The following is a 12292-nucleotide window of genomic DNA, read 5'->3' as shown; positions in this document are numbered from 1 at the left end:
CAGTACAACGCTTGCTGTCCTACAACAATGAACCCAAAAACGGTCAGCATTTTACCGTAAGTTACAGTAAAAAGAAAGCGTCACATGCGACGTTCACTTATACACGTGTTTACGTGATGAAACCAAACAACTCAGACCACGCCCGGTGGGCCCCCCTGCCCAACGGATCTCATTTTCTCATTAGCCATGTTTCTCCAACGCACGATGGAGATGCTGGCGAGTTGCCCCAGTGACGTTGCCGCTTGGAACGAGGCGGGCTCATCGTTCATGGTCAAGGATGTGTCGGTGCTGGAGCGCCGCGTCCTACCCCAGTACTTTCGCCACAATCACTTTGCAAGTTTCACACGGCAGCTGCGGTTCTATGGCTTTGAGAAGGCCAAGGTTCCGCTAATACACACAACCGCCGCGACCCACGACGAAGTCTTATGCTGGGAGTTCACCCACCCCAAGTTCCTACGCGACGCACCCCACAAACTCGACACGATCCGACGAAAGACGTGCACCGACCCGACGCCAAAGTGGAATGCCGACGAAGTGGCCGACCTTCGATCGGACCTGTCGACCCTGCAAGCCAAGATGAGCGTGCTCTTAGGCCACGTGTCGACTTTGGCCACGGTGCTGCACGACATCGCCAAGGACGAAGAGACGGCTGTCGAATGGGATGCGCCTTCTCTGTGGGGAGACATGGACGAGCTCCTACTGCTGGGCACCGAGTCGTTTGCGACCTCCAACGTCGACACGTTTGTGGACGGAACTGTGTTTTCGCTGTAGCGTTTGATCGGAGGGGAAGTCTAGCATATTTTTCCACCTGCCCGCCCTTTCTACCTGTGTACAGACTAGCCCCGGCCCCGGGCATGGAAGACTATTATAGGACACCACTACTGTAAGGTCTTGGCTTAGACCCTTTAATTATTGCTCATGAACAAGATAAACCGCCTAAGTTTACGTCAAGGCCACAACGTCGTTAACTTTTGCATGTATAGCTTGAACGTGATTCGACAACAAGATACGCTACAGACTATCACGGTTGTACAATGCAAACATTACAACATGCTTGGCTTTGGTAGGTTCATGTCGATATGGGATAGGATGGGAGGAAGGACTCGACCACTGCCAGATGTAACGTTAAGCTTAACGTTAGGGTTTGTACCGCGTCCAGCAATGACGCCTTAGGGACGTCTAACGTTACTGTATCGCTTAGCAAGGACGCACCTAGTACAGTATCCAATTTCTGTATTGTCAAATCCGTTCCAATTTTGTTGATTTCTGAATGTATTTAGATGATCTAGCCAATCAAATGACACAAATTCAACCAATCAACGGTCATTATAGTTTGGCCCCACGGTTTGTCCCAACCATACCATACATCTTCAAATGTGTATCCAATACATTGAAGTATTTGCAATTTTTGGATAAAATACACCATTTATTTTGCAAATTACTAGTATCCCTCAAAATGACCAACAATCTTGATAAATATCCCGATGACGGTCTTTGTCGGTGCAGAGTGCAGGCAGACGACGAGCCATGGACTTATTGTCGAGCAGTTCCGACGACGAGGAGGCGCCACCCCTTGCAACTCATGCGACGTCCTTCGCGTACAAACCTCCTTCTCTACCAACATATCAATGCGCCAAGCCATCCTTGTCTGTCTTCAGTAGCAGTAGTGACGACGACGACGAGAACAACCTCATGGGCACCGCTCGCAACGTCGTCGGTGGGACAAAGCGACCCCGTCCCACACCACACGGCCGCAATGTCCGCGACGAGAGCAAAAGTAGCAGTAGCGAAAGTAGCAGCAGCAGCGACGAAGCCTTCCCGATCAGCGGCCCTTCTCGACAGGCATCGTCGCCACGTCAACCTGATGGGAAGATGTCGGCCATTCAACACCTTCTCTCCCTGAACGCGAACGCGTTGTCTCTTCCCATGTTCCAGCATCTCCTACCTCCACCCGTGCGGCGTCCACCGTCACCACGCCGCGACGCTATCCAGGCCACGCCATCACCACCTCCATCCACGACACCCGAGACACATGCTAAAACTGATCGTCGCACCAAGGACGTCGGACCTCAGGAACGCATCTTCGCGAGCCCATGTACCTATCAAACCCCCTCCAATCCATCTCCATCCTCCTCATCGAATGTCCGTCCGCGCTCGCCGCCGCCACGACCTGCGTACATTTCCCCATTTGGTCGGCAGAAGTTAACCGAATGTTTGCCCGTGCCTCCGCTACGCCGTCGGAGTTTAACCACGCCTTCCAAGCCTACAGACAACAACATTAGTGACATCGACGAGTGGTTTAGTGACATTGACGAGCCCCCCGTAGTGACCAAACGCGCCAGACACAGCCATCCCCCTAAAACCGCCAAAAATCCCTTGCTGTTTTCAGATGAACCAGTCAAGGTAGAGATAAATGTCCTCCCTCTCTTTAGTGACATGGCCACTATCCATTTCCAGCGTACACGGCCTCCGCCGCCCAAAACCCCGTCGCCTTCCCTCGCCTTAACGACCCACCCCCCACACGACGACGACGACGACTTGATGGAATTGGACCAGACGTGGCCCCAACTGCCTCCCCCCGAGGTACATATTCACACTAATTGAAGTTCGTCCGTTGTATGATTCAAGCATATGGCTCTATCCACAATTCCTTTTCTATAATATATATATATATATTCGTACAGTCCATGCGTATATTATCGGTGTATATCTTTATTGCTTCTTCCTAGAGAGCCCACCACGCTCGTACTGTGCATGCTTCTTCCATGTGTCATATTCAGAATTGTGAATTCGATAGTACGAATTTCCAGACCAAGTCGAATCGACGCTATTGGCTAATCCACTATTGAGTGGATTTGATTGGCTCAAATGACAAGTATATTCAACCAATCAGAACTTCCATCGTGATTCAATATTGATAGTACACAAACATTTCGAAAGTATATATAGCGAATTCACAATACTATGTTTGAATTCGATCGTGATATATGAAATAATACAACATGTCCTATCCGTGTCTTGTATATGGTGTTATCATAGGACCAATCACCTGAAGACGTCGAGACTCCCCTCGTCCTGCAGCAAGGCGACCGCGTGGTGCAAGTTCACGGTCGTTTCAATCAGTTTTTATTGCCATATCAGCGCGAAGGCGTGCGCTGGCTCTTCGAAGCCGTGCGGGGCAACCGCGGCGCCATTTTGGGGGACGACATGGGGCTGGGTAAGACGGTGCAGATTCTCGCGCTGCTATCGGCCGTGCTGTTCAAGCACGGAACTGCCAAAGCAGATAAGCGGCACAAAAGTGATGAATCGCCTGGCCCTGTACTGGTACTAGACATGACAGATTGGAGCGTGGATAGTGGATTGCATGGCATGTATGTCGTATTCGTTCTTAGAGGTATATTTATATTTAAATATGGAGGTTTGTCCGGATGTAGTTGTTGATTGCGTCCAGGCGTTTGTTTGGAGGTTCGTTGTATTTGTTAGAAATTATATATGCTTGTTTTATCGACATATATATATATATACTGATCGGTTGGTGTACATTGTAATGTTTATATAGTTATATTTAACTTTGTTATCGACGTATATATGTATATATGGGTATATTCTATATATTGCAGTAGCATGATAAATATATGTCTGAGGGCGTGGAGTTTGAGACTATTAATGTGATGTACAGGACATGACATCATGCTAGTTGGTCTAAGTGATCATACTACCGAAGTTTCTGAACGTCTCATAACCGAGAAATTTGGGGTCATTCAGGCCAAAATGTCTGATTGGTTGAAATAAGCCAATCATATCAGTTCATCTGGTCATTCATATTCCAAGTACTCCATCGACCAACGAGCATGATGTCGTCGTTCCCTCTGTATGCATGTTGGATATGGATGCAGTGGCTTTGGTAGTACTTTGATTCTCGCATTACCTTGAGTTGTACGATGTATACATCGTCCTGTGACCATTAATTTATTTATTGTTATGTCAAATTAATATATATTGATGTCTAATTAATATATTTTTAATATCGTGTTGTAGGTGGTGGTCCCCGCATCGTTGTTGGCCAACTGGGAACTCGAGTGCAAAGTGTGGATGTGCTGCCGAGTGGCAATTTTACACGGCAAACCCAAAGACCGCCGCGATATCTTGGAAGCTATGGCTCGGTACTATATATAATTAGAAATGGTTTATCGAGAGAATATATATATATATATATATTTGTATTTCGTTTGTTTTGGTTTCCATCATAGTTTGTGTGGTTGAGAACATGTCTATAGAGACGCGTATGAAGTGGTCTTGTGCAGCTACGATCTGCTCAAGTTGCACCTGTCGGAATTGAATGTAATCGAATGGTATATTGTCGTTCTGGACGAACTGCACAACTTGAAAAATCCCGAGGCCCAAATCACCAAAGCTGTCCAGCAACTTGCTTGCAAACGCAAGCTTGGGCTCAGTGGCACACTCATGCAAAACAACGCCGACGAATTGCACTGTGTACTGGACACGATCCATCCCAACTGTGTACGATATATATATATATATATCAACCCGGGACTATCACTACTACCTCTGTCCGAAAATGATTGCACGAGTGTAAATTTACGGTACAAAATTTATTATATTATACAGCTTATTGCACCCACAACTATACTCGACACCTGTATAAATGGATGTTTTACAAATATAAATTTACAGAACTTATACGTGAGCACAGTCAAAAATGATCATCATTCCCACTGTTTTCGTGGATAAATAAGCTGTCATTCCTATTTAGGACCTTTGGGGGCTCTAATTGGATTCCATTTGAAATTTTGTATTCAAAAGTACTCCTAATGTGTGGGAGGCTCACTGATTTGGAGGAGATACCCTAATTTCACACCTGAAATGTCCATTCGTGCAATCACTTTCGGACAGAGGTAGTATTTGATCAATAGTTTAGGATATATGCCCAAGTCTAGGATATATATTTAGTATTATGTGGACTTTTATTCGGCTCATGAAATGATTCTATATATATAAATATATATATGTTCCAAGCCATTTGAACATGGACTGAATTGGATACCTAAACCGTGCCCAAGTCCTTTGGGTGGGCTTATATGATGCATTTTTTTGAAGTTTATTCCATGGTGTACAAATTTAGAGGTGAAACATTCGATTGGGTCAAACTGTTGGGCCAACCATGCTGATTGTCGATTGGTTGAAATGTTTCATCAGTGAAGTTTGATTAGAGTCGTAACGTGGTGTGTTTCGAGTGTAGTTGGGGTCGTTGAATGACTTTCGGGCGTTTTATATTGACGACATCAAATTTGCAAGAAAAAAATCGGCGGCGCCGCAAGCCATCGCCCGCAGCGAAGCGAAAGAGCGGCAATTGAGGCAATTGCTCCAGCCATATTATCTACACCGCGACAAAACGTACGCCAATTTCCCATCGGATATATATATAAATATGGATCAAATGCTTGTTGTGTGAAAAGAAATATTGATATATATATATATTCTATGAATTCGACCCACTGATTTATATATATTCATCCAATCTCGTTGTGTGAAAAGAAGAAAAAAAAAAAAAAGTATATATCATGAATGTATATATATATAATCAGTGGCGTTTATAGAGTCAACCCGCAGTTTACAAAGATCAAAAAGCACGACCAAGTGGTGCTGTGCCCACTGACGAAACTCCAGCGCTCCGTGTACGTTCGAGTGACGTCGCTGCCCGAGTACCAAGCGCTGATGGACCCCGACACAAAAGAGGTGGATCCCCCGGGGGTGCTCTGGCGGCACGTGCACCCCACGGGTGATAAGTGCGCGCAATGTCCGCTGAATTGCATTCAGTTTGTGGCCATGACCCAGGTGCGTTGTACATATTAGTTGGCCAAAACGGTACTTGGAACTGACAGTGGTCGAAGGCAGCCAGGGTATCGGGATTAGGGTTATTTCAAAATATTATATTTCAGAGTACTCATATAAGTCAAAGTTAATACTATTAAAAGATATAGGTTATATTATTTGTCAATGTGATATTTGCTTTCCTGTATAAGCGTCAAATATAATACTATTAAAAGATATAGGTTATTATTTGTAAATGTGATATTTGCCTCATTTCCGTCATGTTTTGTGACATATCTCACAAGATATTCATTTCTACACCTGACACCCAAATAACGTTTTTTATATGGCGTTTAGTTATGAGCACACAAGAAGTTTCACTGAAAAAGGTCATCTGGACCTTGAGAAATGCATAAATATTCCCTCGATGCCTTCTACCACTGTGAAATGATTGGCTTATTTAAACCCGAATCATGAGTTTAGCCCAGAACACCGCACCAAAAAATCTATCGATTCGAGAGACTTTAGAACTTTCGATAGGACCACGCTTAGGCCAACTATCATGTCGTGGTTTGCTATATTCTTTGTGTTTGGATGAGTCTGGATGACAGGAAAAAAGAGGTTAAAATTGTCAATATGTTGGCCAAATAGCCCGTTTTTTGCCATAAAATATAGAAAAGGTTTTTCTTTTTCTAAAAGTTGGCCATACCTGAGCATCTGTTGGAACAATCCTCCCAGGCAGTGAAACTATCAAATTTGTCCAATTACTTGGAACTAAATGACATATGAATAGGGCAAACAAATATATTGTTGGGGTGTGACTTACCCTAACATTTATTGTTGAAAGTTTTAAAATGTCTACCATTTCTTTCTTAATTTTGTGTAGAGTGTATGTATTATATTCATGTATGAACATATTGAATTGAATGGTTTTAGATTTTTCTGTGATATATACAGAACATATCGTATATAATGATTTGTCTGTAGCTGTTGAAAATTGCCAACCACTTGGACTTGATTCGAGTAAATCCGGCCGATTCCACCGACCAGCAAGCCGCGACGAAAGCGTTTGCCACCGTCGCGTTTGGTTCTGATGTGGTACGATCAAAATATTATTTAAATATTACTCATTATCTACCGGGTTTGTCGTACATTTTTGCACCATGGAATGAAATGTTTGATTACAATAAGACATTAGATATTTTTGATATCGAATATTTGATATCGTTTTTACGTTTTAGTTGTTTTCATGATGCAGATCAACGACAAATACGAAAGTGGATGCAAAAAAGGACATTCCAAACGACACGTTTTTGATCTTGGTTGTGGTGTCTCCCAAATCCTTTGGATTCGAACTACAGTTTATACGTATATACGTATATATATACAAATGTAAATTTGCGTTTAGTGTGTGTATATTGAGTAGTGTTTATCGAATGTGGATATAAGGTAGTGTTATATTTGTTCTTTGAATTGACGTGAATACTGTGTACAATGGAAGGAGAAAGGGTTCAAGGTTTGGGAGTAGAACCTGTCGAAAACTCATATATTTGTCAACAACTATTGGGGTAGGACGAAGCGGGGGGCTTGACTCGAGCGGCGGGGTTGTTTGACAAGATGAACTCGGCGCTGTGTGGCAAGATGGAAGTGCTCAAGGGGTTACTCGAACGGTGGCGGGTCAAGCGCGAAAAGGTATGACGTCAAATATAAAGTTTCACGGGTTCTAACTCCCATGTTGTAGGCGTTGGTGTTCAGCCGCAACGTGCGGATGCTCGATATTTTGCAGGCGGTACATACAGTTGTTTATTTAGAATAACTCCCTTTCTTCATATATATTTCGCTTTAATTCGTCTTGCTAGAATCCGTTAATTCGTATATATTTCGCTTAGATCGTCTTTTTTATAAACTAGTATATATATTATTTTGATTCGTCTGTTAAGAATCTCGTCTATTTACAATCCGATGATTCATTTTTTTCGCTTAATTTGGTATTTTTCGAGTCCGTTTGTTAATTTTATTTATGTCATGTTTAACACTAAAACGACTGGTTAGTTTGTGATTTCGCAAGGATTGGCGTACGTCCGGTTGGACGGCGGCACAAAAGTGGACGAACGACTCAATCTCGTCCATGCATTTAACCAAGACCCGTCCCTCGGCGTGTTTCTCATCAGCACCAAAGCAGGCACGTGCACTTGATTTTATATATTTTTTATTTTAATTTTATATATTTTAATTTTGGCGTCTATCGCAGGTGGGTTGGGCCTGAACATTACGAGTGCGACGAATGTGGTTGTATTCGATCCGAGTTGGAACCCCGCGCACGATTGCCAGGCGCAGGACCGCGCGTATCGCATCGGCCAAACCAAAGACGTCCATGTGTACCGACTCGTGACGATGGGGACGATCGAAGAAATGATTTATGCGCGCCAGGTATGTATTCTTACATAAGTTTAGAATATATTTATATATATATATGATGGAGAGCTAAATAAATGATTGATTTATATATTTCATTGATATATGAAATTGTTTAGGCTTCATTTATATATGGATTTTTTATCGTTCTTTTATAGATATGTAATATTTATACTGTATTTATAGATACAAATGAATGATTTCTTTCGTTTCTAGCTCAATGCATAGCAATACTACAATCGTATATATACATATGGATCATTTGTTTCGTTTCCGGTTGGATCATGTATATATATATGAGATGACAACAAATATGACGAAAGGGGTGGTATTGTTAGATTTACAAGCAGCACATGGCCGACACAACGTTGGAAGGCAAGTCCATGCCGCGGTACTTTGAAGCGATTCAGGGCGTGAAAAGCCAGCAAGGCGAGCTGTTTGGCGTGCGCAATCTGCTCCAGTTCCAACCCCAGGGAGTGATGAAGGCAATCCAAGACCGACGAGCGATGGCAGAAACCAACGAAGAAGCAGAAGCAGACCAAGTGGTGATGGTGGACAACGTCCTGGAGCTACGAGCAGCATCTGGCCAAGCCAGTGGAGGGGACGAGGAGTGGCCGGTCGTGGAGGAGTTGGCGCTCAGTCAAGCGATTCCCTCCAAAAAGCAAGTGCCACTGAAGAAAGAGTTCAACCTGTATGTGCCGCAATACCTTCAACAGCCCAAAGAGTGACGGAATGAATGGGTGGATGGCTATAAATAATGATAAGTCGATTGGGATGACAGATTCAGCAGTGATTCGTGAAGGAAGCCCTCCTTGTCCTAATATAGGTATATGGGGTAGGGCTTGAAACGAATATATCCCCTATCGACGGACCGCCTTGCAATTCTTTCATCATCACGGCGATTTGAAGGAAAGAAAGCGTAGAAATGTTATTTGTCACTTCTACGTTAAACACTGAACGCATCCATTTTTTCCGCATGAAAATGACGCCGAGAGGCTCAATTCGACTTTCATTTCTATCGAGTATATGAAAAAACAACTATTTTGGGGGTTATTTAGGCCGGATACCACAGAAGCATTTTATGTCAAATAATATTCTGACAGAGAATTATTCCCATTTCATGGGACGTGAGAAAATAATATTATTTTGATGTGATATGGATCCCGTGATGGAATGATAACAATTGCTGGAATAGCATGCATGTATGAATAGATAAAAATTCAACAGTTGCAGTTGGAACTCTATTCGGTCAGAAAACAGTAAACATTCGACGCATGATGTCACTTTATATATGCCAGATTTGGTAGCCAAACACACAAAAGCTGTCGTTTGAAAAATTGTCATAATATTTCGGAAAAGTTGTAATAAAAGTGTTTTCTGACATTTTTTATGGGCTTGAGGATCCATGTTTTGCCATATTCCCTACTTCGCTACCGATCTCTGGTTCACAGTTAGCCCGACGACGCCGAGTCTACTAGGAATACACAGAATGCCATGGATATACATACATAGCTTTTTATTTTAAAATATGACATCAAAAAAGTGAAGGGTGGGTCTGATCACACCCCAAGTTTTGCCCAATTAAAATTTCGAAAATTTGGTTCAAAGTTCTTCGAAGAATTTGGTTGTCCCCTATTTTTGACTGTCTGGATCAAGCAGTTTTCGAAAACACTCGACGATTCTCAGTTATTGCCAACTTTCAGAAAAGTCCCTTTCACCACATTTTTAGGGTGGGTGAAACCCCGAAACCCTGCCTGTGGATGTCACGAAAAATGGCATAAAATGGCCGTTTTTCGAAGAAAAGTTGCCAAAATCGAAATATTTCATTTTTCGAGATTTTGTACGCCTGGATGCCACCAAAGTTCATTACTCTATGCCACAATTTTCTTGAGAATTGGGTGTTTTATGGCAAAAAAGAAAACATGGACCAATTTGGTCCAACTTTTTTATGGAGGTTTGTGTTCACGTTGAAGTCTTGCACTTGAATACGAAATCGAATATAGTTTTTCCAAAATTCAGCTGGTATCCAGACAACTTTGGAGATACTTCTTTTCTCCTTTTCTTCATGGGATATGAGACTTTGGGAAATTTTTACAGACTTGCCAAGACGGTTTATGGCATAATTTTATGTGGTGGCATCCAGACCAGCCCTTAAAAATTCGCACAATTCAATGTCAAATGCCACCTTGAACTTTGGTGGCATCAAGACGCACAAAATCAAGAAAAATGGAATATTTCGATTTTGGTAACTTTTCTTCGAAAAACGGCCATTTTATGCCATTTTTCGTGGCATCCAGACCCGGCCTAAAGTTACAGTAGCTGATGACAATACTTGTTTGTCATCTTTATACTATATTTGAGGTATAAGGTCACCCCAAAATGCGGTCTTTACAGTTAATGTGCTGATTCGTGGCTCATAGATCGCTGATCGACGCAAGAACATGGTAGCGTGTCCAACAGTATCGATACTACGTAATGGAGTGTCATGGACTGCATTATTACGATTTACGATGCTAATTGCATGATATAATCACACCCAAATTAAGCAATATTCAAGGTTTTTGGGATTATGTTTGAGGTCACTTAACGCTGCTAAATAAGTATAATCACCGCACACCATATCTTGTTATGTAGCCTGCAACCATGTCTTCATTTTTCATATTAACAGAAAGGCCACGGGAACTATATTCACTTTTCACGGTAGGAAAATGGAGGTGTCGACATCGAACTTTTCCTACCGTCTAGCAGATGCCACCCCCTTCTCGGGATTCACATAATACACCTTCATGAACACGCGTAAATACTTTCAAGTAGAAGTACGAAGATCCGTGCGAGTTAGAGATTCTTCCGTGTGAGCCAATGCTTCGCCATCATGCGATGGAACTAGAACGTTTGTTGGACAAATAAATAAAATTACTTTTGTTTCATCCAATTATATTAGAGCAGCCACATCAGCGAACTTTGACTCTACCACTGTAACATAGTTGCACGTTCACCCTAGAAATTTAGAATGTCCCAAGCCACTGGGAAGTACCACATGTGTTGGTTGACGAGCATCCTAGAATTGACCATTGGGTTGACGCATTATTCTTGCGTTTCTCATGGTCTGCTCGCACAAGCAGCGTATTTGCCACAAGTGCAATGGCTGTCCGATACTCGAATGCGAGTACGCATGTCATTGCACTAACAACGTTACACGTAGCGATGATACGCAGCATCAACTTCGTAATGCACCAAAGCAGAGCAAGCACTTTGGATGTAGTATTGAATGAATACCATGTTTGTATCAAAACTAACTTCATGTAGACGTTCACACGCGAAGAGAGTCCTACGGCTCTGCAACGAGGACTCCATGCTCGACCCCGATAGGAAAACAGATTTCCAGAAAGGTTGAGCAACTGAACATCAAAGTTGGCAAGAACATTCCCCGCCAAGCACTGGAATGGCAATACATGACTGAAATAGCCAAAGGGGCCACCTTAAACGGCTTTCAGTGTGCAGTCGTTGATTTAGCTAAGGTAGCGTCTGAGTAGCCAAATGTATCTGACACAATTTTAGACATTCCATGCCCATAGCCCGGATGCATTGATACACGCCTACGTTGAGTATCGCCAAGAAATTAAAGCAATTCCTGCTCAATCATTTCTATCCTTGTCGATAGAGCTTCTGGATACATTGAAGCCTCACCATGTATGAATCGATGCAAATCTATCTATAAATTTCCATAGGTTGAGTTCAAAACAGTCCGCAGCATTCTCCGCCCGTTAGCGTCCAGCAAGATGGACCTCAACAGTATGCTGGAAGCGAAATGTATCGATTTCGGAAAGATGGCTAATAAAACAGGTAGTAAATACCATTCACCTACTAAAACGCAAATCGTGACATTAATATCATTAGCACAACATAACTATACGCTACTCAGCCAAGGCAAAGCGATCAAGCGAGCCAAACGAACGGCTCAGAATTTCTCTGCTGACAACGCGAACCTCGTACTCGACTACCTGCTTTCCCCTGACAACGTACAGCTGATGTCTTGGGGTACACG

General features: G+C 42.9%; 2 protein-coding genes across 5 annotated transcripts; both read left to right on the top strand.

Moving 5' to 3' along the window:
* Nucleotides 1-115: 115 nt before the first annotated feature.
* H257_02270 (hypothetical protein) lies at nucleotides 116-976 on the top strand. The gene has a single exon (XM_009825825.1). The coding sequence runs from the start codon at nucleotides 187-189 to the stop codon at nucleotides 769-771; it is 585 nt and encodes a 194-aa protein (XP_009824127.1). The 5' UTR covers nucleotides 116-186; the 3' UTR covers nucleotides 772-976.
* A 525-nt stretch (nucleotides 977-1501) lies between these two features.
* Nucleotides 1502-9033, top strand: H257_02269 (hypothetical protein). Of its 4 annotated transcripts, XM_009825821.1 has the most exons (13): nucleotides 1502-2403; nucleotides 2458-2583; nucleotides 3040-3324; nucleotides 4039-4163; nucleotides 4278-4521; nucleotides 5261-5415; nucleotides 5619-5856; nucleotides 6820-6930; nucleotides 7405-7524; nucleotides 7574-7621; nucleotides 7885-8014; nucleotides 8084-8262; nucleotides 8586-9033. In XM_009825821.1, exons 1-13 carry the CDS (start codon nucleotides 1528-1530, stop codon nucleotides 8973-8975), a joined length of 3027 nt encoding a protein of 1008 aa, XP_009824123.1. In that variant the 5' UTR covers nucleotides 1502-1527; the 3' UTR covers nucleotides 8976-9033. The 4 variants fall into 4 exon arrangements, with proteins under 4 accessions (XP_009824123.1, XP_009824126.1, XP_009824125.1 ...); XM_009825824.1 differs by having other exon boundaries at nucleotides 7574-8014; XM_009825822.1 differs by lacking the exon at nucleotides 1502-2403 and having other exon boundaries at nucleotides 2418-2583.
* The last annotated feature ends 3259 nt before the right edge of the window (nucleotides 9034-12292 follow it).

This window comes from Aphanomyces astaci (genome assembly GCF_000520075.1).
Source record: "Aphanomyces astaci strain APO3 unplaced genomic scaffold supercont1.4, whole genome shotgun sequence".
NCBI classification, from domain to species: Eukaryota; Oomycota; class Saprolegniomycetes; order Saprolegniales; family Verrucalvaceae; genus Aphanomyces; species Aphanomyces astaci.
This window is presented reverse-complemented; position numbering and strand designations above follow the sequence as displayed.